The sequence below is a fragment of the Apodemus sylvaticus genome, chromosome 10 (genome assembly GCF_947179515.1).
Source record: "Apodemus sylvaticus chromosome 10, mApoSyl1.1, whole genome shotgun sequence".
NCBI lineage: Eukaryota > Metazoa > Chordata > Mammalia > Rodentia > Muridae > Apodemus > Apodemus sylvaticus.
The window spans coordinates 99060328-99075218 of record NC_067481.1 but is presented as its reverse complement, the minus strand read 5'-3'; the positions used below and the strand labels follow the sequence as shown (position 1 = coordinate 99075218).

General features: G+C 49.4%; 1 protein-coding gene across 2 annotated transcripts in view; it reads left to right on the top strand.

Moving 5' to 3' along the window:
- The window catches only part of Adcy9 (adenylate cyclase 9), a 125849-nt gene extending 111256 nt beyond the window's left edge, over window positions 1–14593 (top strand). For both annotated transcript variants that reach the window (XM_052195463.1, XM_052195462.1), the window contains exons 8-11: window positions 2136–2295; window positions 4382–4530; window positions 6807–6848; window positions 10423–14593. In XM_052195463.1, coding sequence (XP_052051423.1) covers window positions 2136–2295; window positions 4382–4530; window positions 6807–6848; window positions 10423–11614 — 1543 coding nt within the window. In that variant the 3' untranslated portion in view covers window positions 11615–14593. The remainder of the gene's footprint in view (window positions 1–2135; window positions 2296–4381; window positions 4531–6806; window positions 6849–10422) is intronic.
- Window positions 14594–14891: the final 298 nt, after the last annotated feature.

Genomic DNA, 14891 nt, shown 5'->3' with positions numbered 1-14891 from the left:
CACACCTGTGCCTGTGTGTACTCCTCACACCTGTGCCTGTGTGTACTCTCCACACCTGTGCCTGTGTGTACTCTCCACACCTGTGCCTGTGTGTACTCTCCACACCTGTGCCTGTGTGTACTCCTCACACCTGTGCCTGTGTGTACTCCTCATACCTGTGCCTGTGTGTACTCTCCACACCTGTGCCTGTGTGTACTTCTCACACCTGTGCCTGTGTGTACTCCACACCCGTGCCTGTGTACTCCTCACACCTGTGCCTGTGTGTACTCTCCACACCTGTGCCTGTGTGTACTCCTCACACCTGTGCCTGTGTGTACTCCTCACACCTGTGCCTGTGTGTACTCTCCACACCTGTGCCTGTGTGTACACCTCACGCCTGTGCCTGTGTGTACTCCTCACACCTGTGCCTGTGTGTACTCCTCACACCTGTGCCTGTGTGTACTCTCCACGCCTGTGCCTGTGTGTACTCACACCTGTGCCTGTGTGTACTCCTCACACCTGTGCCTGTGTGTACATACATTGCTGTTCCATATATGCACTTTGGAAGAATCAACCCCACCTGAGCTTAGCTGAGAAGGCTGTTCCTGCCTGAGCATTCTGGGAGTCTGAGGAGCCAGGCAGCCACTGTGCTCCTACCTGGAGGTGACAGCATCACAGCGCCCAAGGCTGGGATAGGCTGGATCCAGATCAGAAGAGCTGCACAGTGGATTACATACTCCCCAGGGAAGCTAGTACTTCAGCTCCCAGCTTAGAGCCCTTTCTTGTCCCGCAGTGCCAGGAAGATCACTGAAACCAGCTAGTCTTTCTTTTAAACTATATGATCTTGAGGACCGTACTGAAGTCTTCCACGCATCCCATCTCCTGGGACTCAGTTCCATTTGCGTCCCTATCTAGGGGCCCCGAGTCCTGCCTGTAAAAGTATCCACAGTTTTTCTTCAGTTATGTTCCAAGGCCTGTGTTTTCATTTAGATCTGAGGAAGTCAGAACAGCCCAGGGCCCTAAAAGCTTGGCTCTCCGTGAGCAATTGCTGGCCATGCCTGAATGTAGAGGCTTAAGGCCAAAGCTGTGCGTTCCCGCCATGCTGGAGGAGCCAGTGCTCCTGACCCCCAAGCGGCCCCTGAGCAGACCTGAAGGCGGACGGTGAGCCTGCCCATGCTCCCCAACGAAGGCCTGAGAGAGTTCTGAGTCTCCCTCCAAGGTCCCAGTGTCCTCTCCTCCAGTGTCCTGCCCTACCCTGCCCCGGGGTCCCCTAAAGGAACTTCACCTTTCCTAGTCACTGTTCTCAGCCGTGTCCTCAGCTCCCACTCTTCATCAGAGGGTTTATCAAAGCACTGTCACTTTCCTGAGGTAACCCAGATCTACAGTGGTGAGGAGAGTCGTAGGCTCTGTCCCTGGGATAGGAGGCCCCTCCCAGGAGATAAAGAAGCTCTCTGCTGCAAGCGACTGTAATCCCAGCTCCTGGGAAGCAGCAGCAGGTGGATCTCTGTGAGTTCGAGGACAGCCAAGGCCCCACAGAGAAACCTTGCCTCAAAAAAAACAAAAGAAGCAAACAATAACAAAAGCTGTCTTCTGTATTTGTCATAGTCATGATCCAGGCCGTGGACGAGGCAGCTGGGCACACAGGGATGGGTTAGTGGCACTGAGCTGTCCTCGGTATGTGACCTGATTTGCTGAAGAATGGATGGCTCTTAGTGTCCTGGCCCAAACAGAACCTGTTCAGCTGCAGCCGAGCCAACACCTCAAACCCTGACTGCTGTTCACAGAGCCCAGTGAGACCCAGGCTGAGGTGTTATTAGCGAGCTGTTCACGTCTGTGTCTCTGAGGATGAGGCAGTAGATGTCGAGGGTTCCAGTGGAACAAGGGAGGATGTCACTGTGTGACCCTGGCAAGGCATCTCTATCCCTGGCTACTAACTGCAGCCTCCCCCATTGTGACCCCCAAAAGACCCAGTAGAGCACCTCTATATGGCCCCACTGAGGTCTTTACTTGGGGGTTGTCCAGATGGAGAAGATAAGCTTACTGTTGGATGCCAAGCTCTGTGTATGGCCAGTTGCCCCCAGGTGGGCATCAGAAATGGCAACATGGGACAGATCAAGGTGTGGCCTGCTAACCCTCTGCTCCCCTCTGTGTCCCAGAATGGTGTTTTTCCTAGAGGATGTCATGACGTGCACAAAGAGGCTGCTGGAATGGATCGCTGGCTGGCTCCCTCGACACTGCATTGGGGCCATCTTGGTGTCTCTTCCTGCCCTGGCTGTCTATTCACACATCACCTCTGAGTTTGAGACCAACATACACGTAAGTGGCCATCTCCATGCCTTCCAGGGTCCCTAACCTCTTCTCTCACTTTGTCTGGTTACTTGGAGTAGGGCTAAAGTTCAAGCTTTTAAGGGGTGTTCTCTGTTACTGTTCCCAGCCATCCTCATAAAACAGGAAGCATGTACTAGCTGGGCATGGTGGCACACACATACACACATATGGGAGCACACACACACACACACACACACACACGGTGGCACATACACACGGTGGCACATACACATATGGTAGCACATACACATGTGGTGGCACATACACACACATGGTGGCACAAACATACACAAACATGGTGGCACATACACACATATGATAGCATATACACACACTCATGGTGGCACATACACACACACACACATTGTGGCACAAACATGACTGCATATACATGTAGAACATACATACACACATGGCACATACACACAGCACTTAGAAGGTGGGGGCAGAAACATCAGGAGTTCAAGGTGATTCTCCATTACATAGAATTTCAAGCTAGTCTAAACTATACAAACAGCCTGTCTCAATAGACACAGATACATGCAGACACAGATACACACACACACACACACACACACACCACACACACACACACTCCACAACAAAAATTGCAGTGTGGATCTGCCAGTGTCTATCTGAAGAGTGGGCACAAGGCTTTTTCAACTTCACTGAGGATCCATTAGGTTTCAGATCAATCACAGACATGCTTGACTTCCTGTGGTTCAAACATTGAGCTTTTTGGCTTCATGGAGGTAAGCAGTGTACCCGAGTGACAGCTCTGGTCTTGTCTCTCTCAGCTGCTCTGCTGAGATCACATGGAAGTCCTCAGTAAACAATAGCAGATAGTGAAGGGCTTGGAACTGGATCCCAGCTGTGGGATCTTGTAGGTGCTCTGAGCACGGCTAACCTAGACCAAGCTATGGTGTTGGGAAGACTAAGGGTATTAAATGCTTTTTTATTTCAGATAATTTTCATTTGTCACACTGTTCTTTTTAGTGTGGTGGAGGGGGGTTGCTGGGAATCAGACCCATCTGCTTACACTAGGCAGATACTCTACCACTGAGTCATGTCCTCAGTCTTTTAGCTTGTGAAGGACTTACAGAGATGGACTCCTGCAACAGTTTAGACATTCATACTTTGCCCTGTGCTTTACAAAGAAGCACCTGCCCCGTGTGTCCATATGATACAAGATGTTACTAGCACCTAGAGTAGCTGCTGCTCTGGGAAAGAGCTTTGGAGTTAACTCCACAATGGACGAGGTCCTGTCTTACCCTTTAGGCTGAGACCTAGAGCAGTGTGCTTGAGGGAATAGAACTACTCAGGAGCATCTGATGTCCTAGCATCAAATCACTTCTCAGTGGCTCACAGCAGGACTGAAGGATGTGTTTGGAAGGTGGCCCCTCCCACAGTGCTAGAGTCCCAGTAAGCAGCCTCCCTTTCCTGTCTGTCAAAGGGACATGTGCCATCTTACCTGTCTGGAGAAATATTCTCCTAGCAGTGTGGACTCATAACTAAAATGCTGTGCCATGGGACAGATACGTGATCTGTTTTTAAAACCAGTAGCTTACCCGAAGGAAGACTTACTGCACATTTCATGGTTACTTCTTCTCACTGTGACCAAAGACCTGATGAGAAATGTTGTAAGGGATGGAGAATTAGCTCTGGCTCGGGACTTAAGGGCATCGTCTGCTGTAGCAGGGAAGGCCCAGCTCCACGGTGTGGGTCTGTCAGGCTGAGACTCTTCATCTCCTTACAACTCGGTTAAACAGGAAACAGATGGGATAGGACACAAACCAGGCTATAAACCTCAGGGCCCTTCTCTCCAGAGATCCACTTCCTGCTGCTAGGGTCTGCTTCCCAAAGAGTCCACAACCTCCCAGAAGAGCACCCCTGGCTGGGGACCAAGTGTGCAAGCACAGGAGCCTGTGGGGGACATTTTACACTCAAGCCATCTCAAGCGGTGCCAGAGATGCCTGACGCTGAAGGAGTGTGGGTGAGTGGGCGGCGCGCGCATAGGAAGGAAGCAGAATGGCGGAGGTGGCCCAGGCTGTGCTAACAGTGTCTTCTCTTGCAGTTCACCATGTTCACTGGCTCTGCAGTGCTGGTGGCCGTTGTGCACTACTGTAACTTCTGCCAGCTCAGCTCCTGGATGAGGTCCTCCCTGGCCACCATCGTGGGGGCTGGGCCGCTGCTTCTGCTTTACATCTCGCTGTGCCAGGACAGGTGTGTGGCTGCACCCCTACCCCAGACCGCTCTCGCCGAGCGTCTCTTAGGGCTCCGCAACAGCGCCGGGTTAGCGCTGGAGGATGTGTTTCCTTCATGACTTGAATTAGCTCCTAGCACACAGAGTGTCCAAAGTAGCTCAGTGGTAAAGTTGTCTGCCCAGCATGTAAAGGCCCTTAGTTCAGTTCCCCAGGAGTACCAAATACACACACACACACACACACACACACAAAACCACATACACAGAACCAAATATACAACCCAAAAAGTAATAAAGTGCCCTAAGAGTGATGCGGAAAAGAAAAAGAAAGTCATATTTATAACACCATACAACAGGCTGTGTGTAAACATGTATATATTGCAACATTAATGAACATTGGATTTAGACTTAGTTTCTATCCCTAAATCATCAGTTGTGTGCAAACACTCAGAATTCCACAGGTCCTTTGATCCCTTGCACTTGGATCTGGGAACGCAATCTGTATATATTTGAACACAGATGTCCTTAGGTACCTGCCTCTGTGAAACACATGACTTTTGTAGGATATTTGAACTTTCTTTTGTGAATGCATTATAAGGAAGGAAGACCTGACTTACTTCACATGAGAGAGTTGGAATGAGAGAAAGCCAGAGTGGGGCAGGCCTGTAACACCAGCTCTCAGGAAACTGAGGCAGGTGCTCTAGCCTGAGCTACATAACAAGACTCTGCTGGTGCATGCCTGTATGTGGTGCATCACCACATGGTAAGCAGGGGCAGGATAATCGGGGGTCTCAGGTCTTCCCGGCTGTGTAGAAAGTCTGAGGCCTTCTGGGATACCTGAGTGAAAAGTATAGTGTAGACAGAGAGATTGGAATCACATGACGATCAGGTCGTTCTCAATTGTGCTGTACAGTGGCAGGGACATTTAATCCCGGTAAGAGCCCGGAATGGTGGCTCACACCTGTACTCCCAGTGCTGGTGAAAGGGAAGTGGGTGCAGAAAGACAAGTTTGAGGGTAGCCTGGGCTACAGAGGACGTGGAGACCCACCCAGTGCCATCAGGCAAGCAGTCAGCACAGTGAAATGACCTCTGTGGGTAATGGAGGTTCCTTCCTCTGCAAGCTCCCCCAGGGGCATCGTGTTTGCTTCTTGGTTTGTTATCTGTCTCAAGTTTCCTGTTACACTCCAGCAAACTGGCTTAGAGGCTTTTACTCTTTGTCAACTAAACACACCATTGGAAATAGAATAGAAACTTAGGGAACAGAGTGGATACAGTACTTTGTTTAAATAGTTCATGATCTCTTAAACCAAGTAAGTTCTGTTTGTGTAACAAACATCTAAATAGCAGGCCTTAGACAGGTGCTTCCCAGGTGCAGGGAAGAGCCACCTGTTCATAAGCCAGGGAGCAGGTGGGCAGGCATCACACAGTTATGGGCGACAGTTCTCCGTTGTCCTGTTCCCTAACTTAGCATCACAAGCAGGACCTTCCACATTTCCCAGGAGCCCCTTGGGACCAGCATTGGTCCCTGAGGACCACTGTTTTACCAACTGCCATTATCAGCAGTATCAAGAGTCTGTGGGAATCACAGCGTATTGGTGATTAGGGAGCAACATGGTGACCATCCTCAGTATCCTGCCTGTATTAGTAGCAATGTGAAAACATTCGTGTTCTCTGCAAAGCAAGAGCCAAAGGGAATCCGAATTAGAGCCGCAGTTCGGTATCTGAGAGGAAACTGAGATAAGCGACTACATTGAGTGACATGTGAATCTTCTCCTCCCATTGTGGGACATCGGGACTCTGGGTCATCACAATGCTTTATATGAGGAGTGTGGAATTCACCGGCGGCCTTTAACTGCAGATGCCTCGTGAACCCTTCATGGCAGCATTTAGTCACAGCTTTGGCTTCTCCTCTAGGGGCCTCCCATCTGCCTCCTGCTGTGACACAAACAGCAGATCTTGGTGGGAACTAGTAGATGAGCCTTACCTTGACCAAGACCCCTTCCACATGGAGGGTTCTCGGAGCTCCAGCCCAGTCTCAACTATAGCAGGGCAGTGCCTGCCAGATAGAAAACAAAAACCTGAATTCGCCTTTTACAGAAGAGAAAGTATCCGTCACCTATCTGTTGCTGTGATAAGATGCCCAGACTTACAGAAGAAAGTGTGGAGTTGGGCTTATGGTTTCAGAGGATCATGACCAAATATTTACCTCATATCACCCAAAAGGGAAGTTACTTGAACTCTTCTTGGGTTGCTTTTAATAATGCCTTCTGTAATACTTGATGCATTTTCTTTCCAGTTCCATTGTGATGTCACCCTTGGACTCAGCACAGAATTTCAGGTGAGCTTCGAACCTGGGGCCTTATCCCCCTGCTTCTGGGAACCAAACTCAGCACACTGTCCTGTTGCAAGTGCCCCCACTGATCTTTTAGCTCGGCTTAAGCTGAACCCTAAAAAAGTAGTAACTGGATGCCAGCTGTGGTGATCGGGCCTGCAAGACTAGTACTCTGCAGCCTGAGGCAAGAGGATTGCTGCGGGTTTGAGGTCAGCCTAGGCCTATAGTGTGACACTGAATAAACAGCCCTGATAGATCCCAGATGTTACAGGTACCAAACCTTGCTGGTTAGGTAAGGAACTTGCTGAAAGTTGGCCCTTGCTTTCTCTTTGTGTGCTGTACCTCTCTTGCATGATAATAGATCTTAGTGTGTTTTACATCCACAGTTGGATGCCCCCGTGTTCAGTGTCTCTTACATTTACTCATCTCAGATTCCTCCTTTGGACTGAGTGTGAAGGAACAGGCCTATAACTTCAGCTATGAGAGCAGAATCATACATCCGAAGCCTGCATGAATCCAGTGCAGGGTGAGCTTGATCACGGCTGGCCTAGGTAGCTTTCTTAGAGATGCCATCTCAAAATGGAAATGAAAACTGAAAGAGCTTGGAACGGCTCCGTGGTGGAGCCCTTACCCAGCACAAGGTCCTAGGGCCACCCACCAGTGCACAGACACACCAACAGTCCTTACCCAGCACAAGGTCCTAGGGCCACCCACCAGTGCACAGACACAGCAACAGTCCTTACCCAGCACAAGGCCCCGGGGCCACCCACCAGTGCACAGACACAGCAACAGTCCTTACCCAGCACAAGGTCCTAGGGCCACCCACCAGTGCACAGACACACCAACAGTCCTTACCCAGCACAAGGCCCCGGGGCCACCCACCAGTGCACAGACACACCAACAGTCCTTACCCAGCACAAGGCCCCGGGGCCACCCACCAGTGCACAGACACACCAACAATCCTTACCCAGCACAAGGCCCCGGGGCCACCCACCAGTGCACAGACACACCAACAGTCCTTACCCAGCACAAGGCCCCGGGGCCACCCACCAGTGCACAGACACACCAACAGTCCTTACCCAGCACAAGGCCCTGGGGCCACCCACCAGTGCACAGACACACCAACAGTCTTCTCCTTGGAAACTGACCTTTGCTGTAGCTGCATTGGCTGCTCTTGTCCACTGCCTTAGAATAAGAATGACTGGGTGTGGTGGCATATCCCACAATCCTACACTTGGCTAGTAAGGGCAAGGGGGGTCAAAGGTTCAAGTTCATCTTCATCTACATAGTGAGTTAATTCCAAGACAGCTGGAGCAACATAAGACCCTGCCTTAATAAAACAAAACACAGGGCACAGTGGCTTAGCGGGTGAAGCGCTGGCTGCTTCCAGCACAACGAGAACTGATTCCACAGAGGATAAGTCCACTTATCCTCTGACCTGGACACATCCCTGGGTGTCTGCACTCATCAATCACACATACTCACTATAATAAAGTTGTTTCAGTTTGGGTTTTGGTTTTGGATTTTTAAGATATAGGCCATGCTTGCTACCAAACCCGTTGACCTAAGTTCAGTCCCTCAGGAACTTACTACAAAGGGCTGCTCCTTAGAGTCACCACGCTGGGAGAAGCAGCTTAGCCCCAAGCTGGCAAGTCACGCTCACAGTAGATACAGTTGGTTTCTCCCTAGCCCAGACCCTCTGCACAACTCTGTTTAAAAGCCAGGCAGAGAGCCTGGTGGTGGTGGTGGTGGTGGTGGTGGTGGTGGTGGTGGTGGTGGCGCATGCCTTTAATCCTAACACTCAGGAGGCAGAGGCAGGCAGATCTCTGAGTTGGAGGCCAGCCTAATCTACAGAGTGAATTCCAGGACAGCCAGGACTATACAGAGAAACTATGTCTCCCCCCCCCCCCCCAAAAAAATGCCAGAGAACCTCAGGCTGCACCAAAATATGTTTTAGTCAGTTAAACAAAGTGACCACTTTGCTTAGCATTTGAGATTGATAGTTATTATCATTTTGATTCAATGCTGTAAGTAAAATAAACATGGGATATCCTACAGTAGAGAACCCTATCCTGTTTCCCAACCACTGGGCTAGGAAACCTGCATCAGGTCTCAGGTCTAGCCTGCTGAACTCAAGGGTTCAGCATATTACAGAGAGAAGACACCAGCCTCAGTGAAGGGAAGTGTTGGCCCAGTGAGCTGTATTTAAAATGATTCAGTAATCCCACTGTACCCAAATATGAGGGTAGGAATGTTCTTTGAAACATCATTTCTCATCACAGCTACTCAGCATGAGTGTGGTAATCAATATATTAGATTACTCTGTAGCCATAAGAAAATACCTACATTTGTTACCCTGCAGGAAAGACTATTCTGTTCTTTATGCTGATTGACTTTGACTTTCTTACCATGTGCATATATTATGTGTGTGTGTGTGTGTGTATATATATATATATGTATATATATACATATATATATATAATAAATGTATACATCTCATATTCAATTTTAAAATGTTAAGATTGTCTTAAATAACTTTGGTGAAGCAGAACTACCTAGAAAGGGGGTTGTGTTTTGTGAAAGTTTCATACAAGTAGAAAATAAATAAAGTATAAAAACGTCTTTGTAAAATGATGTCTGTTGTTTAGAAACCTAAGAATAAAATGTATCAGAATATTCAGTTTCTTGGGTACAGTGTTTACTAAGAGACACAGCTATATCTTGGGAAAGACATACTAAAATAGTTAGACCAGCAAGTTACTTTCAAATTTTTTAGGAAAAGGTATTTGGTTGGTTTGGTTTGGTTTGGTTTGGTTTGGTTTGGTTTGGTTTGGTTTGGTTTTTTTAGATTCATTTATTATGTATATAATATTCAGCCTGCATGTATGTCTGCAGGCCAGAAGAGGGCACCAGATCCCATTACAGATGGCTGTGAGCCACCATGTGGTTGCTGGGAATTAAATTCCGGACCTCTGGAAGAAAAGTCAGTAGTACATCAGCAGCTGAGCCATCTCTCTAGCCCAAGAAAAAAGTAGTTGCATGTGTCAGTATGTCTTTGTATGTCACGTGTATGTTTCCATATGTGTTGTGAGGAAAAGCAGAGAGGCAACATTTAACGATTGTAAAATCCATAAGAAAAGCATCCAAGTTTTATGAAATTTAATTGTTTCCATAAAGTTGATATTTTCTAAGAGAAATAGTTGAGGAAAAAGAAAAGCTTGTTATTGTTGTTGTTTTTAAATCTAATGATTTTTTTCTAAAAAGCAGTTACAGCTGGGCCTTAGTAGTCCAGGCTTGTCATCCTAGCATGTGGGTATAGAGGCAAGAGGAGAGATTTTAGGCCCGCCTCCAGCTACATAGCAAGTTCAAGGCCAGCCTTAACTACATAAGACAAGAAGCCAAATTAAATATAAATAAAACCAAAGTGCCCATGAAACCTGCAAAACAGCCAGGCTGCTTTACAGCCGCATGTGTTGAGGGTCCACGCTCGGCTGTGCTCATTCAATGCAGGGTTGCAGCGTTCCCTTAATGCGCATGCGCTCTGTGCAGCTGTGTCATTCCTTGTCTCTCTGCTCCGCAGTGCCGAGAGGAACCCATGCAACAGCTCAGTGCTGCAGGACGACAGGAGGCCAGCCAGCCTCATAGGCAAGGAGCTCATCCTCACCTTCTTCCTCCTGCTCCTCTTGGTCTGGTTCCTGAACCGCGAGTTCGAGGTCAGCTACCGGCTGCACTATCATGGAGATGTGGAGGCAGACCTACACCGCACCAAGATCCAGAGCATGCGAGACCAGGCTGACTGGCTGCTGCGGAACATCATCCCCTACCACGTGGCTGAGCAGCTCAAGGTCTCTCAGACCTACTCCAAGAACCACGACAGCGGGGGAGTGATCTTTGCCAGCATTGTCAACTTCAGTGAATTCTATGAGGAGAACTATGAGGGGGGCAAGGAGTGCTACCGCGTCCTCAACGAGCTGATCGGAGACTTTGATGAGCTCCTGAGCAAGCCAGACTATAATAGCATCGAGAAGATCAAGACCATCGGGGCCACATACATGGCAGCATCGGGGCTGAACACGGCCCAGTGCCAGGAGGGTGGCCACCCACAGGAGCATCTGCGCATCCTCTTCGAGTTCGCCAAGGAGATGATGCGCGTGGTGGATGACTTCAACAACAATATGTTATGGTTCAACTTCAAGCTCAGGGTCGGCTTTAACCACGGGCCCCTCACGGCAGGTGTCATCGGTACCACGAAGCTGCTGTATGACATCTGGGGGGACACCGTCAACATCGCCAGCAGGATGGACACCACCGGGGTTGAGTGCCGGATCCAGGTGAGCGAAGAGAGCTACCGGGTCCTGAGCAAGATGGGTTATGACTTTGACTACCGCGGGACCGTGAATGTCAAGGGGAAAGGGCAGATGAAGACCTACCTTTACCCCAAGTGCATGGACAACGGAGCGGTTCCCCAGCACCAGCTGTCCATCTCCCCTGACATCCGTGTCCAGGTGGACGGCAGCATCGGGCGGTCTCCCACAGACGAGATTGCCAACTTGGTGCCTTCTGTTCAGTATTCCGACAAGGCTTCCCTGGGATCTGATGACAGCGCGCAGACCAAGGACGCGCACCTGTCTTCTAAGAGGCCCTGGAGGGAGCCAGTCAAAGCAGAGGAAAGGTTTCGATTTGGCAAAGCCATAGAAAAGGACGGCTGTGAAGACACGGGAGTAGAAGAGGCCAACGAACTCACCAAGCTCAACGTCTCTAAGAGTGTTTGAGGCAGCGCAGAGAGCTGCCGAGGTGCTCTGCTTGTCCAAACACGATAATATCTGTATCCATAGGCTGTCGTGCTCCCCAGCACCTCAGTGTCTCCCCAGATGTGGTGTCACGTGGTCATTTCAGCCCTGATCTCTGTGTGGAGCACAGTTATTCAGGGTTCATTTCCACCCATTTCGGTTTTTCTTTACTCCCTTTCCCGGAAGCCTTTTCCTGGAAGCCTGCCCCCAGCCGGGGGTGCATTCAGCAGTGTGGAGGAATACAAGTGCCTTCAGGGTTTGGCCTCGCGTCTGGGGCTGAGGCCACAGGTGGAATCATGGCCCTGGGGATTATTTGACTTCTTTAAGAAAAAAAAAAAAAGGAAAAAAAAAAAGCTGTGGTTAAAATACCATTTTTATTGCCTTTTCTCACAAGTTTTTTTTCCTCATACAATGTTTTCCAGTTTATTTTTTCTATATATGTAATAGTATTTTTCAGTCACCTGGCCTTTCTAAGCACATACACGCACACACACTTGCATTTATGAATCTGACATAAAGTGCCAGTAACTCATCTGGGGGAGGGGCTAGAAAAGGGAGCAGGGCCGGAAGCTCAGCAAAGCCCTCTCCTGGCATCTCGCGCGGGTACCTGGGCCCACACTGCTGTGGCCCATAAATGGGCTTCCCCGCCCCCGCCCCTGGGCGGTTTCAGGGGCTCATCTGCAGGCCAAGATTTCACACGCTCACCGGGCACAAAGCTTACAAACCAGGCCTCAGGAATCTCAAAGCCGTGTTTTCATCCCGACCCCACACAGAGGGGTCTTCCAGCCAAGAGTGAAGATGTCTGTCCCAGAAGCTGACCCATCTGAGGATGCATTTATTTATTTATTTATTTATCAAACCACGTGTATTACGGGGAGGGGCCACCGGGCCGTTTTGGTGGAGGGAAGCAGTCAGAGAGGGGCCCGGGCAGTTTGCAAGGACACAGCCGGCCAATGACAAGATGTCCTTGTATGTCACTTCTCATCCACCGTGGCCCATGGTGCCACCCAGGGTGCTCCCCCTTGTGGGGATCCAGAATACAAGTGGCTCGGCGCCTAGCGGGATTCTGCAAACCTTTTGTCCGTTCCTCCCACTTGTTGGACTTCGCAGGTTGACTTGTGGTGGGATTTAATTCTGTTGGCCAATTTAGACTCTTGAAAGGGGTTTCTTATGGTGCACCGAGGGGGCAGAGCCATCTGTTTTGCCAAAGGAGACACAGACAGCCGTCACAAAGACGCAGTTCGAGTTCCTGGCTGCTAACCTTGCTTGTAATTAAATTGTGTTCTTCCCTGTTGAGTCTCAAATCGACACTGGGTGTGGCTCAGGCTACTGCTGACACCGCCATCATTTTTCCAGGTCATGCTGGTGTGCAGCTCATGAGACAACTGAGAACCAGCTCTGTGTCTGTTGGAGGTCTTCGTGCCACACCCTGTGCTGTGTTCTTTCACTGGTAAACTTCACTGTATAGCTTGCACATCTGAGTGAAGCCTGGCTTTCACTCCTCCCCAAAGATGGACAGAACCTGCTTATGCTAGCAAGGTGACATCTTAGTTCTAGTCAGCCACTTCCCCGGAGACAGCTGGGATGGCCACCCAAGCAGCAAAGCCATGCCAGGACCCAGAGTATTCTTAGTGACTGGGAGATGTCCCTTCCCAGGTCCCTCCCTGTTGGTCTTCCAACTCGAAGAACAGATAAGTTGTGACAATACCTCTTGCTTCTAAAGAATGTATTCCTGTACAATGCCACAGATTTTCTTTTCTTAAAACACTACCTGATTCTTTCCTTGTGCTAGGGATTTAGGGCATGCTGGGGTCTCCTGCTGTCAGTATTAGGGTGTGCTCACCTGAGTGAGTGTCAGTCTGTCCAGTCTGTCATCCACCTCCAGGCTGCAGCACTTTGAGGAGCTAGCTAGTGGTCGGGGGGGTTTTGCAATCTTGGTTCAAGATGTGCTCTGCCAAGTTCATGTCTCCCCACACCTTCCCTCTCAAACTTTCTTTCTCTGCCACAAAGGTATCTGTGATTCTTTCCCAGCCCACTCCCCAACCCTAGCCCTGCAAACCAGCTGGAGAGAATCATTACCCCTGAGCGGGCGGTCCGGTTCTGCATTGTGCACATAGAGCCCCGGCTGAAGGGCAGCTCGCACAGAGTGCAGTGGTCTTAAGAAACACCCCGAGCCTTCCTGAAGAACCAGTGCAGACATTCTTCTTTCAGGGTGCAAGGCCCCCGGGGCCTTTCCAGCTCCCTGACCCTAAGCATACCTCAACACAGAACCCCGGGATCTGTGCAGCACACCTGCAGTGCAGCGTGGTCTGCTGGCATTGAGCAAGCAGCTGTTGCGGGAGAGTTGGGCTTCTAAGGCAGTGGACCCGAGCGTCCATCAGGTGGCGACACTTCTTAGGAACCTAGGGCAGGAAGCAATACTCCAGAATTGAATGTGTGTAAATAGTCGCTTTGCATTGCAATGGTCCTTTCCTTCTTGGCCCCAGCTCAGATCAGTTTTATACATCTGTATGATCAAGCACACACAATTCTATCCCACACAAATGACCATAGAGCAGTGGTTATAAACCCCCAAACAGCTTGGCGAGCCCCACCGATGTGCCACACCTGCGCATGGCTCCCTCGGCCCTAACCACTCCTGGGACGGCACCTGCACATTGCACGTGACACGGCCAGCCAAAGGCGGTGTGCGACCATCACCTGGGCTGTAGTCACTTGTAGTTTCCAAAGATACGTCTGCATTTGAATTTCTTGATTTTCAAGGTAAGCAATTTTTTTTTTTTGTTTTGGATTGGTTGTTTTGGAAATCGCATCATGCCTAGAACCTGAAATTATATTAGCAAGAACCAATTGTTTGTATTTCCATGTTTTCCTTTGCTCTGCTCTTTTTAAATTGTTAATTCTAAGAATTTCAAAATGCATCCACTGAAAAAAAAGGATATTAAAATGTTCTAAAACTTAGCTTTGGTGGTGGTATTTCTTCCTTGAGAAGCTCGGTGCAGTCGCACTGCAGGGCAGGCCTCCTCCCAGCCCGGTCGAGCTCTGCAGCCTGGAGCCAAGACAAGGTTTGCTTTTCATTCCTACCATGGGGGAGGGGCATTTAAAAATGGGGGAGGGTGTCTACCTTTTTGTGTTTCTAGGACAATATTATTTTTTTAAATGAATTTACTTACTGCAGTTAACTTTGGTTGAGAAATGTTTATTTTTACATAGAAAAATTAAACATTTAAAAAATCAGGCTATAAAGCACACACACATT